Source organism: Diadema setosum, chromosome 15 (genome assembly GCF_964275005.1).
Source record: "Diadema setosum chromosome 15, eeDiaSeto1, whole genome shotgun sequence".
NCBI classification, from domain to species: domain Eukaryota; kingdom Metazoa; phylum Echinodermata; class Echinoidea; order Diadematoida; family Diadematidae; genus Diadema; species Diadema setosum.
Genome location: NC_092699.1, coordinates 31,120,833 through 31,148,724, shown reverse-complemented (window position 1 = coordinate 31,148,724; position 27,892 = coordinate 31,120,833). Strand labels below are relative to the sequence as shown.

General features: G+C 40.5%; 2 protein-coding genes across 2 annotated transcripts; both read right to left on the bottom strand.

Annotated features, from left to right (window-relative positions):
• LOC140238671 (methylenetetrahydrofolate reductase (NADPH)-like) lies at positions 1–27,849 on the bottom strand. Its single transcript, XM_072318572.1, has 12 exons — positions 27,528–27,849; positions 21,287–21,525; positions 20,401–20,514; positions 18,997–19,190; positions 12,743–12,897; positions 9,188–9,382; positions 8,180–8,396; positions 7,423–7,605; positions 3,636–3,734; positions 3,329–3,451; positions 1,487–1,735; positions 1–39 (listed from the first exon to the last, which is right to left on the bottom strand). The coding sequence occupies exons 1-12, from the start codon at positions 27,791–27,793 to the stop codon at positions 1–3; spliced, it is 2,073 nt and encodes a 690-aa protein (XP_072174673.1). The 5' UTR covers positions 27,794–27,849.
• LOC140238822 (uncharacterized) lies at positions 13,873–18,429 on the bottom strand. The gene is made up of 2 exons (XM_072318720.1): positions 16,889–18,429; positions 13,873–14,924 (listed from the first exon to the last, which is right to left on the bottom strand). The coding sequence occupies exon 1, from the start codon at positions 18,157–18,159 to the stop codon at positions 16,909–16,911; it is 1,251 nt and encodes a 416-aa protein (XP_072174821.1). The 5' UTR covers positions 18,160–18,429; the 3' UTR covers positions 13,873–14,924; positions 16,889–16,908.
• Positions 27,850–27,892: the final 43 nt, after the last annotated feature.

Here is a 27,892-nt window from a genome sequence, read left to right as displayed (position 1 = left end):
TCAGTCTTGCATGCCTTCTGTGGTCTCTCCGTCCGACACCTGCAAAATAACCGTCAGAAATATCAATCAAGGGAAAACATAGTTCTTATATGTCTGCAAAACTGCCAATATTTGCTCAAGAATGTAAACATTTATGCATAACAGATGTGGGTAGTTATGGCATCCTTACTAAATTTGAAGTGGTTAACAACAAAAATGTGAAATATTAAAGGACAAGTTCACCTTAATTAACATAAGGATTGAGAGCATGTAGCAATATTAGTAAAACACATCATTGAAAGTTTGAGGAAAATCGGACAATCCGTTCAAAAGTTATGAATTTTTGAAGTTTTTGTGCAGTCACCACTGGATGAGAAGACTACTGCAGTGTATGATGTCACATGCGTACAACAATATAAGGAAAATATAAAGAGAATTTCACAAAATTTCATCTTTTGAAAAAAGTACACATTCCCTTGACTCGTTACTGACATAAAGTTATGGATAATATTATTCCCATTGCCTATAGAAAGAGGCAAGTCAAGTGCTCTTTTACTACAAATGTGTATGCGAAAAAAGTGAAAATATGTTGAATTTTCTTTACATTTTCTTTATACTGTTGTACTCATATGACATCACGAGCCTAAGTAGTCTCCTCATCCAGCAGTTCCAACACAAAAGTTTTAAAAATTCATAACTTTTGCATCGAATGTCCAATTTTCCTCAAACTTTCACTGATGTGTTCTACTAATATTGCTGCATTCTCTTAATCCTTATGTTAATAAAGGTGAACTTGTCCATAAACCAAAAATCGATACATCACCATCCAGTATCAACCATCCAGTTGAAGTCTCAACTTCAGTCAAACCTTTTTGGTTAATCCCAAAATTATCATAGATCACAAAACTGGAAAGGGAAGTCCCCTTGTATGGAATACCAATTTTTTACATATTGATTCCGCAGAACTGAAAAAAAAAAAAAAAAATACTGCAACTCATCTTAATACCCTGCAGAGAGCAAAAATTACTCACGTGTAAATTTCCTCTTTTACAGTATAGTGATCAACAATTGAATAAAGACTGTTAGCCCTTCTAGTAAATTGAAAAAAAAAAATAGTTAAAGGGATGGTACAGTTTTGGTTGAGATGGGGCTTGACATTTCCAATGTTTATTCTTTTTTTTTAAAATAATAATTAAATATGAAAAAAACATTATTCTAAGAGGAATCAAAAGTTCATTTGATGAAAATCAGCTTTGAATCAGCTGAGATATCCATGACAAAGAGATCCTATATTAGATTGCTTTGTCTTACTCTGTTTTATGATGTCTCAGCCATTTCAAAACCGATTATCATCAAATGAGCTTTAATAGAGTTCCTCTTATAATTGTATGCTTTTTAACATTTCATACAGTGGTTTCAAAAAGTATTTTGCAAGAATTTAAAACCTGAATTCTTACCTCAACCAACACTATACCTTTTAATCATGAGGTGTTATAAGAATGTTTACCTTCATTTTCTTTGTTGCCGAGCAACCATCTTCGATGTCTTCCTCCAGCTCGCACTCATCCGTGGACGTCTTCTGTCTGGACAGCATGCGTTCCAGGATCTCGAAGAGGATGTTGCCCTTCACGTAGTCGTTGTCGACAAGGTTGACCAGGTAGTAAGTGTCGTGGATGAACTGGATGACGTGCCGCGATGTGGAGTTCTCCTCGTACAGATTTCCCCACGACTCGAGCCAGAGGCCAAAGGCTTCGTCCTATCAGATGACATAGGCAAAGAACCGGTATAAATCCCCAATCAGTATAATGCAGTCTGATGGCTGACAATCTATACTAGAAATGTCCGTTGTCTTGCAACGGAAACTGCATAGGCCTATCCCCTGGGTTGTTGAGAAATCTCTGTCACCAAGCCAAAATCCTCCTAGTTTCTTGTTCCCAGTATAGTATATCCAACAGAGGGGAAAATAGCTTTTGGAAGGCTTGGCTATAGTGGCCCACTATAAACTACATGCATGCTGCATATTTTTACCTCCACCAAGGGAGGAGGTTGTTTTCGTGACCGTTGGTTTGTCTGTGCGCACAATAACTCAAAAAGTTGTGAACGGATTTGGATGAAACTTGCAAAAAAGGGTGAGAATGAAACAAGGAACAGATGATTAAATTTTAGTCATGATCCAGGAAACTTTCATGCCGTCAGTCCCTCGTTTGAGGCGAGTCCCCAACTGGGGTTCCCCAAAGTGGGGTGCGTATATTTGTCGTTTGGGAGTTGGGAGTCGAAGTACTTGTCCATTGCAAATAAACTTTCTGCTCAGGCGTGACAAACCTGGAGGCCAAGCCAGGGTTTGATGACTCCAGCAGCTGTCGTATTACGAAAGAGCATGGTAAGGATATCTGCCTGTGGCAGACCATTCAAAGTGAACTCAATTTTCTCTATCCTTTTTAAAGTTTTCAATTTTATATTCTATTGAGAAATTCTATGGTCATCCATTTTACATTTCGAACGAAAAAAATTGACCCGTAAATAACGAAAATACAGGAATAAGAAGGAGAGCATTGCCAGTTTGCCGGTGCTGACAAATGTGCTATTTGGCAGTGAGTTAAACGGGGAGGTGAGACTACCTCCCTGGTTACAATCAGCCTGCTGACTGGATCATTGAGAAAGAGAGAGAGAGGGAGAGAGAGAGAGAGAGGGAGAGAGGGAGGGAGAGAGGGAGAGAGAGAGAGAGAGAGGGGGGGGGGGGAGAGATGGGGGAGAGACAAAATGGAATGACAATAGTTCTGGTCACTGCAGTACAGGCATGCTCTGTCTGCATACGCTGAATGTCTACACTCACACACACACACACACACACGTACACACACACACACGCACCATGGAGCTACATAGCCCATGCCAAAACCAAAACAATCTCCTCCTCCTCTCGCGGTGCCCCCCCCCCCCCCCGTGGCGCTGTGGCGATGACTGATGCTTAGATTAGGCCAGGGTCAAGAAACAGGTGTTTTATATCTTTGGTTTTAAGTCATTGATTGCCAAGATATACACTGGCATTATTTACGGGGGTGTAGCCTCTTCAAACGAGAGATTTGCGTCATGTATGAAGGATTTTTCAATACTTTGGCAGGTAGGGTCAATGAACTTGGGAGTTCAAGCTGCATATTTTTTAGGTTTTCATATGTGCATTGGAGTTCCTCCTCTAGTTTCTGGTCAAGGGCGAGGCATGCAGCGCAGCTGTTATTGATGACAGAACAAAAGATTTCTATAACTGGGAAATCAGGCGATTTTGTTTGGCTAGTTTGTTTGTTTGTTTGACAATTTGTAGAGGAAACTGTGACAGCTACTCAAAACTCACCTTCCATGACATGAAACTGACGGGGTCAACGACCGTCGGCTGTTTGACCTCAGCACAGGGGAACACTCCCCATGTCACAGCGTTTGGTCTCAGACGGTCAGCATTGGTGATAACGTCGGTGCCCTGTATGGAATAGATAAAGGCAGCGGTCAAATGACTGGTTATGATGTCACTTTTTCTCACTTTCTGTCAAGAAACATCTCCTCTGTCATTCTTAGTGCAGGTTTTGAGCTGGGCAGTCACCTATGACCTTAGATACTATGTACTGGAGGCTTAATTGATAAAGGTAACTTGAGAGGCAACTAACCTTGTGGTTGACCACGTGGTAGTTGACCAGTGGGTAGTCCTGGAGAATGTGGAGCAAGGCAGCCACGTTCTCTCTGGAGCAGAAGAACTCAAGGTATGCCTGCATTAGAGAGATGACACCATAAACAGAAAACGGGGACAAAAGCGACAAAAGGCGACAAGGTGAGAAATGGACCTCCTCGTTCATGGCTATTAGTGTTGAAAAAAAAAAAAAGAAGAAATCATTAACCCATGGCCATGTTACCATATAAACAATATAATAAATAGAAATTATTTCACCCAACAGTCCCAAAGAACAATTTCTGTGGTTTGGTGCTGCTCTGCCTTTTTCTTACAACATTTACTATTCCTTCTTCGTATTACATGAAGTAGGGCAAAAGTCTCTCTTTCATATGAGCTCTTCATTGGCAATACTGTTATCAACAATGATATAAATTTCTTAACCCGTCGAGGACGGTTTGATTTTGCTATAACACGCATTTCCCATAGACACCTGCCCGAGTATACTCGGGACTAGGCCTCAACGGGTTAATAGTATAATTACTACAGCTATAAAAACCTTTCAAATTCCAGAATCTTTAAAGTTGGCAACACATTTTGTTTTTTAAGATGAAGATCAGTATATTTGCCTCAAACTGGTTGTTTTTAATTTTTTGTTGTTTTGTTTTGTTTCTGATTTTAGTGAAGATCTACTGAATGCATTCAGGTCCATCTATCTCTCTCTCTAATACTGGATTTGCAGTAAGAATCAGAGTTGCCAATTTACTGAAATGAAGACGATAATTGCTACAGCAAAAATTAACCTCAGAGCATACTAGCCAATTAAGACTGCGACGTTTCGCGCCACGATTCCGCAACGCGCAAAGATTTTGCCGTGTCGTTTCATGACTTTTTTCATTGAAGTCTCCCGCATATTTTGAGACCAAATTTGCGACGTCCGGGTACACCGTTCTGAAGTTATGCAATGTTTTGCATATGCATGTCAACCTGAAAACCGCTCAAATTCATGATTTCGTGTGCAAATCCAATGCAAACTGTGTTTTTTTTGTTTAATTGATATAAATTAGATTATTTCAACTTTTAACCATTGAAATAAATCAATTTTAATGTAGATAAGCTTGAAAAAGTGCCTCCAACAAATTTTGGCAAAAAAACAATAGAAAACAAAAGATTGAAAAACAATAAAATACATAAGAAATTAACAAAACAATAAAAAACAAAAGAAAATGATTTTGATTGCACTATTTTTTTACAAGAAAATTGTTTGATGTGTCTTGAGGAACTCTGACACAAAAATTTAATAATCCTTCAGTCTTTTTGATGGAGTTATAGGTGAAAATATGATTTCATGCGTTAATTTGCATAATTAATTTATTAAAAAATATGAAATCAACATTTTTCTATTGTATGACCATGTAATCTTGTAGTTGACATCCGGCTCTATGATCAGGCAAAATTTTGCGGCGATCGCGCAATCGGCGGCCGAGATCTGAAGGGGGGGTGAAATTGAACCCCCCCCCCCCCCCCCAGTAAAAACTTGGTCTCAAATAGCCCAGTTAGAATAGGGTTAATAGGGGTTTCAAAGTGTGTATGTGGGGGATGTCTAAGAAGTTTTTGTGTTTAATTACTGATATATCAAATTATCAATGTCTTTATTGCAACAAGATCCTTTTGCTGTCTTGGTCTCAAAGCTCATCTTTGTTTCTATCTTTCTTGCGGATACACTGTATAACGCTAACATAGCACCCTCAAAGAAAAGTGAAATCTAGTTCCTGTTATCTACTTCATAATAATATTCATGAAAAGAAAAAATACATTTCCACAGCCTTCGTATATATAAACAGCTATCTCACATTCAAAAATGAGAAAAGTGAAAATGAAACCTCAAGAAACTGACATTTTAGGTTGGGTTGCCCTCTCACTGAATATGAGTGCTAAGGACTCGATACATTTATCAACATTCAATCACACCATGTGTCATATGCATGTTTTTCAATAACACTGAATGGAAAGTATGGCACCTTTAAAAACAAACAAATACACAAACAAACAAACAATCAAAACAAACATGAATTAGTTTTCGGTTTTCTTTTCAACATTTTGTACTACATTAAATTTTGTATCAATTTGTTAAAATAACTATTCTATTGAATGGTAGTTATCAAAGTGAATCATGCTAATTTAAAAGGAGGTGACAGTAAACATCTATGACATCTGAAAGTGCATTCTTTACCATAAATAAGTTGATTCAAAGTTTTTCAATGGCCCTTATTGGCTCTCTCTGGTTGTTTCAGGGTCAGCGCCTGAACACAACTGAAGCAGCAAGTGCACTTTTTGTTTTTTTTAATCTTATTTTTCCCATCTCTTCTCTGTTCTGTATGTGTGGCTCTTTTTCAACACATGAAGACATATGTGACCCGCCACAACAAAAGGATCCGAAAGTCGCTGACGGTTGAGCGGAGAAAATTGAGTTTGATGTCAGATCATCAAAATCGGTCAAAATGATTGTCTATCCTCTGCCACAATTTCAAGGCTAAATGATCAAAGAAAAGGCAAGAAATTAGCATTTTTGGGGGCCATGATCTTCTGACTTTCAAGGGAACAGAAACGCATCTAAAAATTTGGATTTAGCGCCGCAGATAGACTCCGCCCCTTAGCAAGGAGGGAGTGATCTTATTGGTCAGTGTGTGGCACCCTGGTTACTGATAGGTCGTGTGCAGATGACTGGCGCTAAGCTTGAATGAACTTTGCAGAGGTTGCTATGAGCAGACCTTTTATCGTCAAGAGGTGAAAACTGTCTTACCTCCCCTTGATCACAATTATGTTGGAAAGAAAATTTTGAGGGCGGTTTTCTTGAAACGCTGATTTCCTAGACCACTCGACATGGTCTCATAAAATCACTAATATATCTGCAAACCGAGTAGTTTTATGAGTCGTGTTAAGTACGATATTTTGGACTTTTGGATCCATCTGTTGTAGCAGGTCACATATCGATGGGCCAAAATGCACTAACAAACTTTTAATGCCATTTGTCGTAAGTAACAGCCTGTACAACAAAGTGTCCACAGTTACAAGTCTGCCAGAAAAATGAAATGCCAACCATAAAAATTTCTACAAACCAGTGGCTTGGGGACTAATACCAATTTGATTTTTGCACTGCAAATTCCTTTTATTGTTTTATTTTGTTTTGATGATCCTGACAAAGAAAAACTGTAGCACCCTACATTCGTACATTGCATGCACAAAGAAATGCAAATAGAGGAAACTGCTACCAGTGCAATTCATACATGTATGCTGCACAGCAAAACATGGTTGATCTTGCGTGAATGTCTGTTTCAGCACTTTACTTTGATCATATAAAGCAAAATCGTAATCAGTATGTAAAGTCAGCCTACTTTTCATCGACCAATGATACGGTTTTAGAAGTGCACATTCTGAGATCACGGCAGATCAGAACAGAGATCTTGTCGGTTGCATACATGCATGAACGATGAGCTATGTGGCCATTAGAAACACAGAGTTAGGAAGATTTCAAACAAGAGGATAAAGCAAAAGAGTCCGAGTGTCAGAAAAACTTGTGTCAAAGAAACTTGGTTAGATATGTGGCTAATATCAATCAAGGCATGTAAAGTGAGTTGTAACTGATGGCTACCATACAGAGCCAGGTTGTATCAGGAAAGAGCCAAAGTGGCCAGGAGTGATGCTGAGGAAGAAAGAGAGAGGGACAGCTTTACCACCACGTCGGCCACGCGAGTACCTTACGCTACCGGTCAACAGGCTTATGTTACCTTTTGGTAAACATAACCGTTAGCTGCCCCCCAGCCCACGACCGGGTCAGAGGACAGCGCACCGTTTACGTTTGGCTGCGAGTTGATGGTCAGCACGCCGCGCTTGTTGACCGACACCAGCTCTTCCTTCAAGCGGATCGTCTCTGGGGAAACCTCGTCGTCATTCCACGGCATCCTGGTGACCTGGGTCAGACGAATGAAAGGAATACCACTGTAATATAATGATTACAATATTATAACACCACTAGCAGCAGAATGATTGCACTTATCAAATTTGAATGTTCCTGAAAAATCCACATAGAGGATGGAAAATAACAAAAAATGCCGCAGTGCAACTCTTCAGATCAGGAGCATTGAAGTTAAATAAGAAGTTAAGAAGTGTGCTGGAAACACTAGTATAAAGTGCCACAGATATGCAATTTTTATGATTAATATTATTATTATTATCATCATCATCATCATCATTATTATCCTCATCATCACCACTAAGGGTCTATGCAAGCCCACTGTGTCATCCGCTATTGGGTGTGTACAATAGGTGATTCCAATCAAATACAGAAAAAGGATATCTCTGGCAGGCAAGAAACAACACTGAAACCGCTTTATCAACCATGCTGACCTAAAAAAATGAGTTTCACTTCATATGCCTGCTGAAAATTCATCCAAAGTGACTTTTCATGGGTTTTGATGCAGGGTCCACATAGTAGTGGCTCCCTCCTTGTTTTGGGGTTTTGTCTTTTATTCCCACGACGCTCACCTTCTTGCCGTATCTGTTGGGGGCGCCGGTTAAGTAGCACGTGAAGATCTCGTGCACGTCCTCCACGCACATGATCTGCTCGCCCCACATGGACTGCAGCTCCTTGGGCGCCGACTTGCTGGTCAGGTAGAAGAGATGGTAGTCGCGCAGCTCACCAAAGGCGGGCGAGGAGGAGTCCCCCCACCTCCCGTTGGGGAACTCGTCCCAGTCTTGTGTCCTGTGTTGAGTGAACAGGACATGCAATGTTTGTCAGTTTGGGTGGAGTAGTGACTGATTTGCATCTTGGATCCCCTAGTTATTCATCTGTTATTGATGATTTTAATCTTACCACATTTATACAAAATAAAAAAAGTCATACACACACACGCATATTTCTGTTTTTTGGGGTTCATAAATAATTATTTTGGGACCTGAATTTCACATAGTTGTATCAAAAATCTTGTTAAAGCCATCTTCGGGATAATGACAGCGCACTGTACTTGAAACCAATTATCTCCACATATATATCTCTTCACATTGTTGCGCATGCGTACAAGTGGGATCTCATATTAACGAACAACGGAGATTACGAAAAATAATATGATATCACAATACAACATGATATAATGCAATACAATGCAATACAATACAATACAATACAATACAATACAATACAATACAATACAATACAATACAATACAATACAATGCAATACAACATAATACAATACTATACAGCCTTTGATTCCAATTTCTTATTCTCAAGTTTAGAGAAGGTACATGCTTAACCCCATCCCTGCACACCCCCCCCCCCCCCACTCAAAAAAAGAAAAACCAAAAAAACAATGAAGAGCGATAATCAAACTCAAAGCTTGGTCTGCAGTTCATGTGAATTCTAAAGCATCCATCTCACTCTAATTCTACTGGTCTACATTGTATACTATGAATTACCTGCTAGAGTTCAGGTCAAGGAAGTGCAAGTCTAAAACACAGTAAGAAAAGGGGGGGGGGTGGTGGTTGGGGCTCGTACCTGTACACGTAGCTCTTTGGTCGGGATGCCCAGAAGATGGGCCTGACATCTTCTTGTTTCCTCTTCAGGTTAGCCGTGGTTTTCCATGGCAACGATCTCTTTGGTTCCTCACACCACATGCCCAGCGCCTTGAGGATCTCGATGGTGGCCACTTCTCGGTTCAAGGTGTAGATGTGGACACCGAAAACTTCATCGCTGCGAGAAGGGGAGAAAGACAAGGTGGTGAACATTTTGATTTTGCTAGTTTTGCGCATTCACCTGTCAGGCTGTCTGTTTTACTGACACTGTTTCTGGTTGGATTTTTGTCTTTAAAGTGTGTTTCTCCATAGCACTGTCTGTCTGTCTCATTGCATTTGTGTGTTATGTGTGTTTGTTTATAATTATGTTTTCTTCTCCTCCTTCTTCATCATTTTGTTCTTTTTTTGTGAAGGGGGAGGGAGGTGCATATATTCAAGGGATCAAGGTTGTAACCACATGCTTTGGATGCACACGGCTATCGCTCACCCCTTTTTGGCAGATTATCTTAACAGTGCTGAAGTACAGGCAGAAAAATGCATTATTTCATGTGGAATTATGTATATATCATGTACATGATTATGAGGGCTCAAATTCACCGCTCAAATTAAATCTACAGTTTGGACTTAGTCCATGGATGAAAATACATGCAAGAGAGAGGCCTTCCTTCCACATGTGCATGTCAGTGCACACATGACCTTTTGACCCAATCCATAGTGACAAAAGACCTTGACCACTGCCCATCACCACTGTCTTGTTCATGCAAAATAAATATAAATTTGTTTCCACCCTGCCCACCACGTTTAATCAATACCGGACACTTCTAGCTAAAGTGATGACTGGAAACGATAATACATGTAGATGATAGTAAAATCATGATATAATAAAATGATGATGAATTATTTTTGGACTTTTTTTTTCATCCATAGACATTTGACCTTTGACCTTGAATTTTCACTATACAATATCATGGAAAGAACTGTCACTGCTTCTGCCCCACCTACCAAGTTATACTACCACTATCAAAACATTCACAGGATGAAGTTACAGCTGGAACAAGCCACTTCCTGCCCAAGTTCAGCGACACTTGACCTTGAGCAAGTCTGCCCATACCAACACTGTCACCAGCTCATATCAAAAAATGTTGGCCAATCTGGAGAGAACATAATATCAAAAGCATGCATGGCTTGCACGTGATACAGTCGTGCAAGACACCGTTGTTGGCTTCTTCCTCTCCATGCCCCAGCCAGCTGAGAGCTGAATGTGCTCTTGAGGAGTGTCAGCTCCACAACACCACCATGTGCTGCTTCCTTCCTCAGGGACCCGAGCACTAGGGTACTTCCTTTTATCGGTACTCTAAACTCTACGGTACCTACCTGTCATTTTTTTCCCCCCCAGGGAACGATTATCCGGCTGTCTTAAAGTGAAAACACAGTTCTAGTAAGGGTTTGAGAACCTGTCTGGCACCATTTCATTTTTGCTTGCAGTACATATATTGAAAGAGTCTACAAAGAAATTTACCTGGCTGACATGATTTCCTGGGATGACGAGTAGTTCTGAGATTGCAACTCTGGCGAACCTTTTTTGTTTATTTTGCATTTTCGTCATTACCCAACGGATATCTTGTTATTACAGCATTATTCCACATATTTCTTAGGCGTACGTGCACATTTTGAAATGAAATTTGACAGTTCTGCAGGCATACCAGTACTGCGTTTTACCTTTAAACTGGGGGGGGGGGGTACAAAATCTGAGCTTGATGATCTCACTCACATTCTAAAAGCAATTCAAGCATATACTGCTACCTTTATATGAAGAATTATCTAAAGACTTATAGGCTTTCCCTTCTTGTAAATTACAGCTAATAAAAAAGAGAGGAGACTGTCTAGGAGGTGCATGCTTTATAAATTTCATATGAAATTAATATTTCAGAACTACTGTAAAACACGATATACTCGTGGCATGAAAATCTTGCAAATTGGAGCCGACGGTTTTTCTCACGGCATGAAATTTTAGCGAACTGCCACTGGCATCAATGCATATTGTGCAGACAAGAAATTTTGTGTGCAATTTAATTTTGCGAATGCTGCCACTCGCGAAATTTGCGACATTAAAATGCACGCAAACATTCCTCGTTTTACAGCACATCACACTTGTATTCATACAAGTAAATACTGTAAAAGTACTGATGTATTGTGTTCTTAGTATTACAAAAGAACAAGGCTAGAAATATGACTATACGTTAGTGGGCCACTTGTTCGAATTTGCAATGCATTTGGCACATATGATAGAAGCTGCATACCCAACTAATTTTGAACCCCCAAAAACCAGGGACCAGGATCTTGTTTCCTACCAAAGGAACAATGGCAGCAGTGCCTGTACTCGTCCCTCTGCCAATCCCTTGGTTTTGCCAACAAACATACCCTGCTCCTGCCCACTCTCGCATAAAGTACATTTTAGTACAACGCCTACTGAGTCACACATGAACATACACTAAAGTTCATGTCCCTTTCCGTCCCATCGCAGTCTTTGCACTCCACCGTTCGAACAAATATTTGTCTAGAAGGAAGACAGTAAAGACAAACACTGAAGAGAATGTGTCAAGTGGATTGTGAAAAAGAAACCACGTAACACTAAGTTCCAATAGACTTTTTTACGGTACCAGCAAATTTGTGTCTTAACCCATTGAGGAAGGCTGATTTTGCTACAACACGCGTTTCCCATAGACCACTGCCCAAGTATACTCGGGACTCGTCCTCAACGGGTTAATTAAACCAACCCTTGCCCCCACCCCCCACCCCCCAAAAAAAGACATGGGGTTTAGCTCACCTCCCCTCCCCCCAATATATTACTTTTGGTGCATTCATCAACTCACTTCCAGCACAGAATTACGGTTTCCAAACAATTTTCAGAGAGTTTTGGGCAGTTGATAAATGTAAAGCTGTTTTGATTATACGGCTAGAAATGGGTTTCCAAAACGCTGAAAAAAGTTCAATCGCAACCGCTTTCGAGCCAGGACCCTCTTTCTGTAGAGGTAATTAACGCAAAGTTGTTTTGAAACGCGTTTTAAATATATCTCCGATCTGCCCATGCCAAACACTGCCAACTACACATCTCCGCTCCTCTGGTCAAACTGAGCAGTGGAGCTGCGCAGTGACAAGATCTCCCAATCAACTCACCACAGAGTTGATAAATGCAATAACTCCAGAAACACGATCTGAAAGGTGCTTGCAAATGCATTTTGATAGTGGCTATCAAAATGTGTTTCACTCATTAAAGAGTGTTTCAAACGGAGGAAAGTTGATAAATGCAACCTAAACTTACATGGCACGCCACTTGAAAAAAACTATTTCAAAATTCTTCAGATGTTTGGATTGCTGCAAGCCCCCCAGGCAAGACCTTCTTTACAACTGTATTTTGGGTGTTCATATTTCCTTCAGAAGGCCCACAAATCTTTTTTTTTTGTCAGCTGCCATGGTAGGGTCTCCGGGTCTCCATAGCAACAAGAAAATAAAAGAGGGCATCGTTCTTCTCCCTCACCTGTCAAACAACTCTTTGCACATGGAGACAGCCTGGTGGACGCCATAATTCCTGATGGCCGCATCATTCTCCTTGATGGGTTCGATGACGTCCATGATCTTCTGGGGAACGTCCAGCTTGGACAACTTGACCAGGCTTCTCAGGGAGTGGTAACCCTGCCACAGGAGGAGGGGGGGGGAGGAAAATTAAGTGGATATAAACATCTTTTCCCTTCACTTGATTTTAGCTTGGGCATTTCCACTCAAACAAAGCACATACAGAAGATCACAATAAATGCATTAGAACAGATAGAGACTACATTACGGATTGAATTTAACGGCAAAGTGTATGCATACATGACTGGCATTATATCAAATATTACCATACATATATGTATATTTTGATGATTAGACAAAACAAAGCATTAAATGGCAAAGATCAAACTAAATATTCTAGCATATCCAAAAAATTTGGGTGCTCATTTGAACATATTGAGATCCTATCACCCCAGGAGTGCTACATCTGTTCCTGCCAAGTTTGGTAAAAATCCGTCACGGGGTTTCGTGAAACCAGGGAGGTGTAAGGAAAGGAGAGACAACTCCTGCTCTCCTTTGAAGGATGCGCGGCACCGCCGAGAAGTTATGCACTTAACTACAGGTGGAAATCAGGTGCTTTGACAAAAGAGAGCATCAATAATCGGGACTAGCGCTCTCACATCTAGAAATACTTGCCCCTACTGCATTTCGCTCCCTCTCTTTCAATGTGATGGCAACAATGAATTTGTGTACCTTGAATTGGAGCAGCGAATCAAAATGCAGTGTAAAATAGAAAGATTAAATGAGAACTTACCTGTTTGAAATTTGATCTTTATTTTACGAGGGAGTTGTAGGAAGAGAATACATTGAGAGACCCGCTTTGCGCACGCGCAGTCATTTTTCGAAGCATCAAATGTGGCTGCTGGATATTTGAAAGATTATGGAGAACTTAGCTTCACGTTTGAAACTTTGGGAGGGAGAGGAGGGAATGTATTCTCTTCCTACAACTCCCTCGTAAAATAAAGATCAAATTTCAAACAGGTAAGTTCTCATTTAATCTTTCTATTTTACTTCTGGAGTCTCCGAAAGAGACTACATTGAGATTTTGAAGCCCAGTAGCCATATTTGTAAGAAATATAACAGAAATGACTATGAATTGTCATTTACCAAAACGGTAAATTGTTTACCTTGCCTGGTCATTTTAGTAGAGCAGTTGAAAGACACTTGCTCCCATCCAGCAAAGGTTTTCTGTAGTACTTTCTGAAAGTCTTTTCATTCGTCCAGCCTGCCTTCTCAAGGATAAACGAAACTGGCAAGTCTGCTCTGTGTGCAGCTGACGTCGCAGCTGCTCTTGTTGAGTGAGCCTTATATTTTGAAGTGTCGATTCCTGCCGCTGTCATAACATCTTTGATCCACCTGGAGATGGTTTGTGACGTAACTTTCGCATGGGGTCTGCGAAAACTAATAAAGAGCCGACGCTCTTGGCCTCGAATTTCCTCAGTCCTCCGTATGTAGGCTTTGATGTAGTTGACAACGCACAATCGACGATCTGGAGGGTAGGCTCTCATGCTCAGTGTGTAGCCAGCGTTTCCTGGCCTATTTTGTTTCAGTAGCTCGCTGAAATGAAATGTAACTGATGATCCCTTGAGTATCATGTTGTCCAAATTCAGGAGCTGCAACGACTGTGCTCTCTGTGTTGAGATGAGAGCCATGAGCATGCATAGCTTTTTGGTGAGATCTTGTAGGCTCAGTGCATTTGCCGGTGACAGCTTTCTGAGATAGCAAAACACAATATTTACATCCCAAGTATCTACATAGCGAGGTCTTGGGGTTCGGAGATGGAAAACTCCCTTCATAAATCTTGATATCAAAATGTTGTTCCCAACTGTAGAGGCACCATCCTCAAGAACTAGGAATGATGCGAGCGCACTTCTTGCTGTGTTGAGTGCATTGTATCCAAGACCTCCTACATGAAAAAGCTCACTAAGAAATTCTAAAACAAACTGAACACTAGAGTGAAGATGGCTTTTCTTCTTACTCTTGCAAAAGTCTTTCCACTTCTTTATGTACACACAATATTGCTTCTGGGTAGAGGCTCTCCAAGAAGCGGCCAAAATGTCCACAATTTCCTTCTTTAGTCCTGTCCTTTCGAAGGGCTGCCGCATAACCTGCAACAGAGAAGATCAATTCGATCATACAAGGGATGTGGTTCATGCGTAACAGGTTGCGTTAATAGGTTCCTACTCCTTGTAATTAGCACTGCTTCACCCTTTAACATCCTTTTCAGCTTAGGAAACCATGCCTGTGTGGGCCAATTTGGCACTACCATTATGCCTTCAGCTCTATCTGTTCTAATTTTTTGAAGACATCTTGGGATGAGACAGAATGGGGGAAAGGCATAGAATTTGAATTCTCCCCAATCCAACGTAAATGCATCTACGGCTTCTGCATTTGGATCTGGCAACCAAGTGACATATCTCTCAAGTTGGTTGTTTAGTCTGGACGCAAAGAGATCAATGTCTGGAAGCCCAAAAACTGAAACTAGTTTGTTAAAGGCTTGCTTGTTAAGCATCCATTCATTTCGGTCACTGAACTTTCTAGACCTGCTGTCTGCCTCAGTGTTCTCACTCCCTGGAAGGTGTGCTGCAGTAACCCAAATATTACGTTCCATGCACCACCTCCAGATGTCTCTAGCTGCACTGTCACAGTCCTTGGACTTAATACCCCCCATGTTATTCAAATAAGCAACTGCTGTTGTGTTGTCTGACCTAAGGAGGACATGAACATCATGTAAAGAAGAGCAAAAGGACTTCAGTCCAAACCCGGCTGCCAATGTCTCCAGGTAATTGATATCATTCTTTCTAGCTCTTTCCATTTCAAGATCGTTCCATCTGCCTCCTGTTTCAATGGACAGATTTGTGGCTCCCCAACCAAGCCCACTAGCGTCTGTACGCAGCTCAAGTGTAGGTCTGTTACGCTTAATTGGTGCACACTCCTCAAAGACATGATTAATCCACCATTTGAGCTCTTCTTTCCCTTCTAATGACAGCTTCATAGGTCTGTCAAAACGGCCTTTGTTAGCTTTAAGGGCGGCAATTTTGTCACGTTCTAAGCATCTGTAGAAAAGAGGGCCATGTTGGACTCCAGGGAAAGTAGCTATTATCTTCCCGATAACATGTGACACCTGCCTGATTGTGGGTCTAGTATTGTCAAGCAAGTCTGAACAGACTGTGATAATGTCCTGCATTTTCTCTTCTGGCAAGGAGATAGTCATATCACCAGTGTGCAGCTTAAACCCTAGGAAAGTGAGCTCTTGTTGGGGTTCTAGCATAGATTTCTCCTCATGGACTACGAAACCTAGCTCAGACAGGAGATTTGTGGTTGCACGTACAGCCTCCTTTGTTTGTTCTATTGACTCTCCGATAATGAGAGTATCATCAAGGTAGCCTAATACTATGTGCCCCATTTCTCTCAGTGTAGCGAAAACAGGTTTCATGAGCTTGGTGAAAAGTCTGGGCGCTGTGCTGAGCCCATTTGGTAGGACTTTGAACCTGTAAAATTTCCCTTGCCATGGAAATTTCAAGAATTTTCTGTGTTCAGTGTCAATTGGAATGGAGTAGTAAGCATCTCGGAGGTCGACTGAGGCTAGGAAATCTCCTGGGGAGATTAAAAGGGCAGCTGTATGAATGTTATCCATTTTGAAGTGTTGTACGCTCACACACTTGTTCAAATCTGTCAAATCAAGTATTAGTCGAACACCCCCATTTTTCTTGGGTCGTGTGAAAATGTTTGAGAGAAATTCTCCTTCTTCATGACCACATTCTTCGATAACATTCTTAGTCAGTAAGCTTGCGATCTCTCTGTCAATACAAGCTGAATTGTGCTGGTTTGGTTTGTATTGAATGAAGGGCTTATCCCTCCTAGGGGGCATACATGCTTCTTCAAATTCAATTTTGTAACCCCTGATTGCTGCCAAAATAAATGGATCAGCTGTGATTTGGCACCATCGCCTGTAAAAAAGCCTCACTCGACCTCCGACTGCCACTGGAGCTTTCTTTGGAATACATTGCACACACGTACAAATACATTGGGGAATGCAGGTATGATTATGATGTGAATCGAAACTACCTACCTCTTTGGGTATGCTGGTAGTTATTTCTTGCGCTGCATTGGAGGCCTGTGCTGTGGAGCCTGTTGTGGGGGGCGGCTCGCTGTGCGGGGTGGTGGCTGCTTGCTGTGACCCCACTGTGGGCGCTGACCTAAAAAAGGCCTGCTACTACCGCCGGCTGTTGGTCTGTGTGTTGAGGCAGCTGAACTTGCAGTCCAGCCAGCACTTCTGTATTGTCGCTTGGAGAAAGCTGCTCCCCTGTACGGGTGGTACGTACTAGACTGTGGCCGCGAAATTGGGTTTCTCATCACCCCTGATGCAGCTTTCTGCTCCTCTTTGAGGTCTTTCATTCTCTTTCCCAATTCATCCCCGAATAGGAATTTAGTGACGGGAGTGGAAGGTTTGCAAAGATGAGAGTAAGTGGCTGCCATGTCCGGCTTGATAAGTTCTTTCCTCAACGAATTGAGTTCAAAATTGGCATTGCACAGCAACGCCAATGCGTCCTGCTGTGTGTCGGTCAGCCGAGGTGATGGGAAGGACTGTATTAGCGCGCTCAGGCCCTTCGTCAGCGACTTCTGCACACGCTGTAACTTGGCATCTCTACTGCGTGTGTGTTGCGGTAGGTTATCCCAGATCGGGCCGTTCACCTTCGGTGTAGCGAGGTAAACACAGTTGCTCGGGGCTGGATACTTAGATGCCGTCTCTTCCAACACTTTTTCTTCTAGAGGGTGGCTTATGAGGTAAGTAGTAGAGCTGGCTAAGTCCTCGTCTACCGGTAGCCCTGTATCACCCGGCTTGGCAAATTTTGCTGCGAGAACGGGGATTTCTAGCACGTCTGCCGCGTCTGACGCAAATTCGCCTTCTTCTCTGTTGGCTTCGCCCGTGTCACGCACGTGCGGCTCCCCGCACTGTTGAAAATCAGTTTCCATAGGAATTTCACACTGTCCGGCGCTGTGCGCCTCATCGTACGCCACAAAATGGCGCGATGCCGGTTTCGGCGGCGTGGAGTTTACACTGGGCAGCGCGTCGACCACTTTACTCAGAAGACTTTCCAGTCTCGATAGTCTGTCCTCGACATCCGAGGATTTTTCGGCCGTCTTTGGGCCCTGCTTCGCTTGCGGCACTTTACCCGCCATGTTAGTACCGGAAACCGTGACCGACTTAACTAGTTTCTTTTTCGGCTTGACTTGTTTGCCTGTCGGAGGGGAACGTTCTTCGCAAACAACGTTGGTGTTTGCCACTGCGCCGGGCTTAGCCGGATGATGCAGCTGTTCTTGGGGCTGTTGTACCTCCATCACCGTAGCCACCGCGTGACTTTCGTGGAATGAGGCCGCTAGAAAAGGCTGTGCTTGCCGCCTTGCTAAGCACCGAATAATCGTTGTACGATATAGGAAGATAGCGGAATCTAAATTCCACTAACTGCTGGTTTCTAGAACCGTTAGTACCGCGAAATGCGAAAAAAGATCAGAATTTTCGACTGCGATAAGGGAACTGCGTTCGAATACTCGTGCGTAGAAAAGCGATATGACTGCGCGTGCGCAAAGCGGGTCTCTCAATGTAGTCTCTTTCGGAGACTCCAGAAGTAAAACTGACAATTTTAACAGCAAATACTTTACAAGCACGCTGGTGAACGCTTTAGCAGAGTACTATATTTGAAAGATCAAAATATCCCAGATTAAAGGATAGAAAACTAACATGCGGAAATGTGCGCATTATAGAAAAATATTAGGTTTTTAAGACGGCCTAATTTTCATTTCATTTCGATTTGTGCATTACGAAGAAATTAGAAATACGTGTTTATAATATTGAATTCTTTCCAGACTACTCTTAATCAATTCAAGTATTTCATTTGAAATTTTACGGGAGAATACAGCTTGTAATTCAATGAAAGGTGAAATGCGTTCTTCGTCTCCGAACTTCGCCTTGCAACTAGAGCGGTGCAGAGCATGACTTCAAAGCGTATAGTGGAATGCTAGACATCCCATTGTATTAAACACTTTGAAACCAAATATGTGTTTGCATGAATTACGAACGAGTTGTCTCTCCTTTTCTTACACCTCCCTGGTGAAACGTAAAAAGGTTTATGCACGATGCACAATGGAGGATGGATGATTGCACAACCATCATCCTACCTGTATCGGCATGACACCAGGGATGATGGGCACAGTGATGCCCAGGGCGCGGCAGTCCCTCACAAACTGGAGGAACGTCTTGGCCTCGAAGAAGAGCTGTGTGATGATAAAGTCCGCTCCGGCATCCACTTTGTCCTTGAGGCACTTGAGGTCTTCCTCGTAGCTCACCGCATCCGGATGACCGGTTGGGTAACCTTGGCAATGGAAAGATGACAAGTAATGGTCACTTGTATAGCATTTGAGTGAGAGTGAAATCCTACAGACTAGTTTGTAAATACACTTGTCAGCAGTGTTAATGAAAGAATATTGAAATCACAAGAAAAACCACTGAACCCTTTTTTCAGTCTGGGATGGACAGAGGGACAGACAGGGATGAGCAACCAAATTCTTGGTATTGCCAATACCTACACTTTGTAGGTGTCAAGCGGCGAGCTACATGTTTAAGATGCATTATGGGATAGCTCAGGGGACTAAGTTGCCATCCAGTTTTGGCTGCAAATGCATTCAGGTCATGTTCCGTCGTAATACAGGGGTATTTTTGTTGAAGATTTCTTCACTTCCATCATGTGACCATCACACTGAAGCTTTGCAGTAGTGAAGCATGACTCTGGTGACCGCAAACCAGTAAAATTGTGAAGTTTTAAGCTCTTTTTGTTTTAGCTTCATTCTGACTAAAGAAAAAGGCAGCAATGGAAAAAAAAAGCTGACAAAAATCTGTGACAGGGCTCTGCTGCATGTGCAGAAGTTTTCTGCGCATTAGCAATAACAAGAACTGCATAATGCGTTTGGCACCCTTTAGGGAGGCGGCACGAAACGCTAAACTTCTTCTTGTAAACACAACAAACAAAGCAGAGGAAGCTGTCTTGGAATGCTGTCAACGTTTCTTGTCAAGAAAAAAAAAAATCTACACGATGGGTAAGCTTGAATCAGGTCTTCCCATTCCTGATGCCAACACTACATCACCGTGGTGTACACCAGCAGACAGCAAGAACTCACAAAGTGCATAATTTAATAAACGAGGTGGAAATTATGAAGTCTGAACGGGGAAAGTCACTTTTTCCTGGTGCTCTGGTTTGAAAAAATTACAATGCGTATCACAAAGATCTGGGCCCTATTTCACACTGAGATATAGTACACTGATATTACGTACATAATTTCTGTAGCAAAGCTTGTATGCTCAAAAGTAGTGCTACAGCTGTATGTAGAGTAGAACATTACCACAAACAATAAAGATTGCAGTGTTTGAAAGTACTTCATGAAATGGGGGCAAGGTTTTGAAGGGATATTGTACTGTCACTTGTCACAATTACTCTAATCTGAATGGGGTACCTCACACTACTAACATTGGTCTGAATGAGGTATCACACTATAATAGTCTGGTCTGATAGGAAGCATGATACTCACCAGCAACACAAATCACAAAGTCATCTCCAAACTCGTTCTTGATGTGCCTGACCAGGTCCACTGCGTAGTTAAAACCATTGGGAGTTGGTTTCCAGTCGGTATGACCCGGAACATCTGTGGTGTACAACAAAGCGAGCAAAATCAATAATCACTTCATGTGCAAACCACATCCTTAAGAAAAAACAAACAAACATGCAATCCAACACAGAAACAAAATAACAAAACCTGTAGCAGAACAAGAAAAACAAGAAAGCAATATAACAAGTCATTGTGTCCTTCAAGTTTAAAGTACCAGTACCATGTACTTTGTTTTTTAAGTTGATGTAAAGACAGATTGATACATGTATAGGTAAAAAGAAATAGATAGGAATAGATAGGATCTATGCAAAAGTACCGATACAATACATAATATATTTGTAATGCAGTTGTATATCATTCAAACTCAAGGATATCACGATTTACATTACATGGAACTGCAGCCTACCAAAACTGCAGTAACCATGAAACAGCGAGAAATCTGTCTTCACAATTCAATTTATAACTCAACACTGCACACTGGCACTGGTCCAACGGTCCTTGACCAGTAAAAATCAGCTGGACAAGTAACTTTTTCAGGAATGGACCAGTAAAACATGGAAAAAGTAGGTACCTACTGGTCCGACAAACCGGTCCGACGAGTAGAAAAAAATGGGCTAGTGTGCAGCCCTGAATAACTCGTAATATTTTTAATGGGCAGCAATTCTTGAAAGTTTCATGCCGCAAATGTTCCTGGTTTTACAGTAAGCAGCCACACGTCCAGCTCATGAGACTCATGTTATTTATTTTTTATTGGGGGGTGGATGGGTAGGGTAGGTAGGGGTTTGGCATCATGGCTGGATGGACTCACCTCCTCGTAGAGCGAGGATGTTGCGAATACCACACTCCTTGGCCCGCTGGAGAAGAGCTGTGATGGTCTCGGCGGTCTGGTTGACGCAGGTCATGTGCAGCATGGTGTCCAGGCCGCAGTAGTTCAGCATGGTGCGGGCGATCTCCATGGAGCTTGTCTCCGCCTTGCCCCCGGGGTTGCCGGCAGAGTGCCAGGTGATGTCACAGAAGAGCGGTCCCCCGTGGAACATGCGATCAAATCTGCGGCGGGGAATTGAATCAAATTTACTTTAGCTCTCGATGTGTAGAACAAGAGATGGCACCAAAGATTCCACTGCCATAGCTTAATTCTTCAAACAAAATGGGTGAGGCAGGACAATAGAAATATGATAAATTCAGATCATTAAACATTTGAAGCATTGAGGCAATCATACAAGTGTAATGCGAATGGCATAAACATCTTGTGCAACTACCGGGCGTTTTATTTTGTGAGTAAAAGGGTTAGAATTGCTAAAATTGTAAACAAACCGGTCTACATTTAACCATTTTATTATAAAGTATTCCAATTTCAAAATTTCTACTATTCTGTTCTGCTGATTATACTTTAAGTTGAGGCTATTGTAATTGAAATTATGTTAATCCTGTAAGGTAGAGATAATGTGAGCATTATTCACGCCTAACGCATGCCAGGAGGGCTACTAGGGAACGCTTTGCTTAGGAAAAAAAAAATGTATGACATATAGTATTTTTCCCCGGGACTTTGATAGTGATGAGCTATTGTACTAGCCTATTTCGGTGTTCAAACACATTTCCACACTTGGAATCCTGTTTGTCTTGATTTTGAATGCACAGAAACTGTTGCTATGTGGAGCAATCACTGTGGATACAAGTGCTGTCTGGTTGCTGGGAACAAGTTGAAAAAAAAAATGTGTATAAATATCTGAATAAATAAATTGTCTATTTGACTAACTACTCCCCCCCCCCCCACAAACACAAAAATAAACATTCAATGAATCTATAACATAATAAAAAGTAAAATAAACAAAATCTAATAACTGTGATCATTCATCAAGGTCAAATTCAAGCTGAATTTGACTTTGGGGCACTGGCTATACAACTGTAGATGACTGCAAAGTGAACTCATGTATCTGATTTGCTCGCCTGAAAAATCTGGAAAACACAATTGGCAATCATTACCAGGGCATATAGGGTGATTTATCGGACTTTGGAAGTGTGAAGGTCAGACAAGGTCCTTGTTCATGCAGTTGCAGGGTGGAGTAAGAACGACGGTGTCGGATTTAACCAAAAAAAAAATAGCAAAAATGAACCAGAAAAAAACAAAACACAAAAAACCTAGACAATGACGGAGTAAGAGACCCAAGATGATCATGGGGTAAATATTTATTGATCAGATACAATGTACATACATCACCTCCAAACACTGAGGTGAAATGTAATCAAGTATCTTGTACAAGCATGGAACATTCCCATGCCTTGTTACTTTTTAGGCAAGTGGTAGATAATTATGTTGATACAGGCTGATTACAATGTCATCGCTCTCCAAGCTAACAAACAGATATTGTGTGGTGTTCCTATCTGATGTTTAATGAGTCACAGCATCCCCCTGTTCAGACCCAAGCCAGTCTATACTAGAACTCGATCAAGAAATGACGTATACTATAAAGAATCACTGTATAGCTGACAGACGGTTCAGACGCTAATCTCAACAGTACTGGAAAATGTTGTAAAATGTGCAAGTTTCCCACTGTGCTGTGATGTTTAAGAATATGGTCATGAGTGACAGGTATAGGGTAACCTTTCATGCGAGCTCCCATCAAGCCCCACCCAGCATTTACATACTGTTCTATGGTCGCCATTCATTCAGACACATGTAAAAAGTTTTGAAGTCACCTTTTTTTTTTTCACTAATTCCCCCAACAAACCCACAAAGTCAATCATACAGAAGCCCAAAGATAATGCAGTGCACTCTCGTTGTTCGGTTACAAAGAAATTTCGACATAACGAAAAAAAAAAACTCCCAAGGACTTCGTTATAATGAGAGTCCACTGTGGTTGTTTAGTGATGCAACACACTTTGTATTTAATTTGAGCAATTTTCCAATGAAGAAGCCCCAAAGCAATGCAACGGGAACACTTGATCGGACCAAATTTGTATACTCTTTTGTGAATCACTGTGTGCTGTTTATTCATATCATTGTGTTTCATTAAAGTGTTTTGCAACAAATTTGAAAATCTGCTGACAGGGCAAGTGGTAAAATAAAGTTACAGGGTGTATGTAGCACCCTGCTGTACATATAAAGATGTGACTGCCCAGCTCAAAACCCACAAAAAGTGGGCCAAAATGAATTTTCACTAAATTATGCAAACAGTTTATAAGAAATGATCAACCTGGTAAAACTGGACCATCCTATCCCATTCAAAAAAAAAATAATAATAATAATTAAAAAAAAACTAAAGATGTGACTGCCCAGCTCCAAACCCACAAAAAGTGGGCCAAAATGAATTTTCACTAAATTATGCAAACAGTTTATAAGAAATGATCAACCTGGTAAAACTGGACCATCCTATTCCATTCAAAAAAAAAAAAAAAAAAAGAATTTGAAGAGTTAGAAGCCCTGTGCAGCTTCATAGAAAAGGGAGATAGTGCTGCTATTTACAGATTAGGGTCACTCAAATGTAATGCACGCAATTAAGTATCAATGATAAATACATGTACGTACACTGTATGTTCCATTACATAATAAAAAGTAGCTCCTGTCTGAAAAAAATATGATCCAGAAAAAACGGCACTAGATCTTCATTTTGGTTGTCTTTAAGCCACCAAATTTTGACAGGGACTACTAGTAGGTAGGGAAAAGATTACTCTTTAGTTAGACAAATGTTAAAAATATACAATGTAAGTCCATCCATCCAAATGACATACACTTTATTTATAATATACACATGTCATACCCGCCAACATTTCAAGATGAAATATCTTACTCGTGGATTGCAAAACTCTTATTTTATATATGCAAACTGAAGTTAAAAATCTTACTTTCAGTCAAATCTTCAGAAAATACACATGAAAGGTATATCTAAATATCTTTTAAAAATCTGATTTCTCTGACAGAAAATCTGATTTTGCTACTTTTAACGTAAAAAATCTTACTGAATCTGATAAAATCTTACTAGTTGGCAAGTATGACATGTATTCTGGTCATTACAGAGAATCGTATTCTATCTATTTTGTGGGTTTTGAGCTGGGTGGTCAAATTGAAGGGTACTGTTCGTTATTCCGAAGGTTCGTTAATCCGAAACACACAAATTTCCTATACCTAGAGGTTCGTTAATCCGAAAATGAAAAAGGGTTCGTTAATCCGAACATTTGTGGCGTTATTCCGAAGGTTCATTATTCCAAAGATTTGTTCATCCGAAAATGAAATTTGGAAAAAGAAACCTTCGGAATAAGGAATCTTCGGACTGAAGAGCGTTTGATATAACGAACCTTCGGAACAACGAGCTGTAACCAAATTGAACATCATATGACTTGTAAAATTTACATCTGTTGTTTTCTCCTGTAACTTTTATTACCAGATAGGACTACAATTGTACGTACAGCTGTAAATGCACATTTCTAACAAGCATTCTATTCTATTTTTTTTTTATACTGCAGATAGAGCTTTAGATAATTTATGCAAGAATGTGGGACAACATGTGTTAGAATAATAATCGCATCAAAGATTGCAAAAACTGTGGGACATTCTTCCTGTAAAAGAGGCACTGTCGGCAAAACCCTGCAAGTAAATGAAATATCTTAATATTAAAGAAAGCATATTTTCTATTTCTTTATCTTTTCTCTAAGGGTCTTTTCAAATGGAATGTAAATCATAGTGATTGCTGAATGTTTTTTAGGGTGGGATGGGGGCTTTTTTTTTAGGGTGTGATGGGAGATTTTTTTTTCTTTCATTTTTTATTTTCATTTTTATCTTATTTTATTTTATTCTTATTTATTTATTTATTTATCTATTTATTTTTATTTATTTATCTATTTATTTTTATTTATTTATTTATTTATTTATTTATTTATTTTTTATTTTTTTTGGGGGGGGGGGGTCATTTTGTTTTTAAGGGCCAAAAAATGTGTCTCTCTCTGCCCCCCCCCCCCCCCCTCATTTCACAGCCCCTGAATCAGATGATTTCACCCAATGGCTGACTGAACAATGCATGGGAGTATTGAGGCATGGGAGCAGCAAAATTGGCCTTGACATAACACATTCTGAGTGGTTTAATGATAATGGTCTTCACCATGTGGAACAGTGAGACTTTTGACACAGAACAAACAAACACACTCTACATTGTAAACACTACAAATCACAATAAGCACACCAAAGCACCATGGAACGGTTGTACAAGTTGTACATTGTAGCAATTGTTATGGGCTGGAGAATACCACAGGATCAAATATTTGACTACACAATGGATTCTCATTCTAACGGTTGGTTACGCATAAATTGACTTTTTCTTTCACACAAAAGTGAACTGTCAAGCAGAGCTTTGCACCAGCTGTTTTTGTTTTGTTTTGTTTTTCAACTTCAAGTGATTAAAGGGTTCATACTCTCTCTCATGAATTGAATTCCATGACTTTCCATGACCTTTTTAGCCAGAATTCCATGACCTTTCCAAGACTTTTATACAATTTTTTTTATTTATTTATTTTTTTTTTTTACATATTAGGCACTAGACTGAAAATTTGATCTGAAATCAAAGCAAAGCAAAGGGGGTACCTACACATCTCACACAAACAACAGACAAACTTAAACTTTTATAATTTTTGCAATTCCATGACTTTCCATGACCTTTTGATGAAAATATCAGTTTTTCATGACTTTCAAGGCCTGGAAAAAGACTTAGCCAAATTCCATGACTTTCCGGGTTTTCCATGACCCGTATGAACCCTGTAAACTGAGAACAGATACACCTATGAGTACACATTGGTGCTTAAAGTGTATACATGTAAATACCCTGGAAATCAAATTTGTGCACAGATAGAATACGTAAGGCAGCCATAATTCACCTGTTCTAGCCCCTGAAAGTATCTGTCCGAACATACAGTGTATGTTTATCTGCTCTGTTACATGTACAGTATGTGCCATTACTGATGTGTGAGCATTCTAGTTATATGCATAGGGTCCTACCTTTCTACAAATAATATTGAGATATTCCGTGTAGATCGGTCAGCTGAGTGCGTGCACGCAGTGCATGATCCTCTTAAACATATTTGGAAAAATGATAGCAGGATTGTTCACTTGAAAGAATCGGGTGATCTACTAGTCTACAGTGTATTTCAAGTCATGTTTGCCTTTGTATACTATTTGAAATTTACATTAAACCCCAATAAATGAAAAATCAGAGTGACAAAAATTCCAATATTTTGCAGAGGGCATGTCTCCAAAAAATTCTACAGATATATAGCAAACATCTACTCAGGGTAATCACTATTGGTACACTTTAAAGAAATCTAGCTGTTTAACCATGGAAGTAGGATCCAGAGACTCCAACTCTCCCGTTTTCGACGGGAGAAAAAAAAAAAAAAAAAAAAAAAAAAAAATATGTTAATGATTAAAAAAGATATACATATATATTTCTTGTTCCCATCCACATATTTTTTTTTTTTTTTTGCCAATGCATCAAATAAATTTTTTTTTTCAACATAAAAGTAAAAGATTTCCACTGATTTTTTTGCTGTTTCGAACCGTTGAACATCACTCATGCACAGCCTACATATTAAAAATACTAAAATAGCCAATGCCAAACTCATAAATTCCTAGGACCAATAACTTTTCTTGGGAGAGGAGAATTGACAAAAAAAAAAAAAAAAAGGAAGTCTAGCTGGAAGCAAAATAAAGGGTAAACTTCATAAACTCCAAGAACGGGAAAAGACTGATTCATATTGACGTCACCGGGCGACTCGGAAAACAACTGTAATGCTTCTGTTTTCTGTAACTTTCTATCCTATTCTATTCTTTTCTTTATTATAGAAGCCATCTGGCCTACATCTCTTTCCTTATTTTCTTCGTTTTTTAACAGCTTTAATTACAAACATGTCAACATAACAAGAATGGATTTAGTTCATTTGGCAATAAAACTCTTCATATTTCATGTTTCCTTGTGGCATTATGCTCAGTGAAGACAGTAAAAATACAGAAAGAAAAAACAACAGAATACTAAAAATACAATGGCATGCTATCAACAGACATTTACCTTGCAACCAGATTAACTGCACCACTCGATGTCCTGGGCGGGAAGAACTCCAGGGAGAACCAGCGCTCTTTGTTGGCGATGCGATAGCTGATTTTGTCTGACAGGCGCATGAAGGGCGGGGCGGGCGAGGGGCTCCGCGACAGGGACTTGGGCGTGATGTGACCATTCTGCGACAGGTTCTGGAGGATCTCCTGCAGATCGGTCTTTGAGGCGTCGGCGCTGGTCAGCGGCACCCCATTCTGGTCTACTGGGGTCACGACAGCCATTGTAGAAATCACTGAACACTCAAAGAAGGACCAGCCACTTGTGAGGCACCTTTATGGGGATCTGCAGAAAACGGCATGAATTGAATTCACTGTAAACAC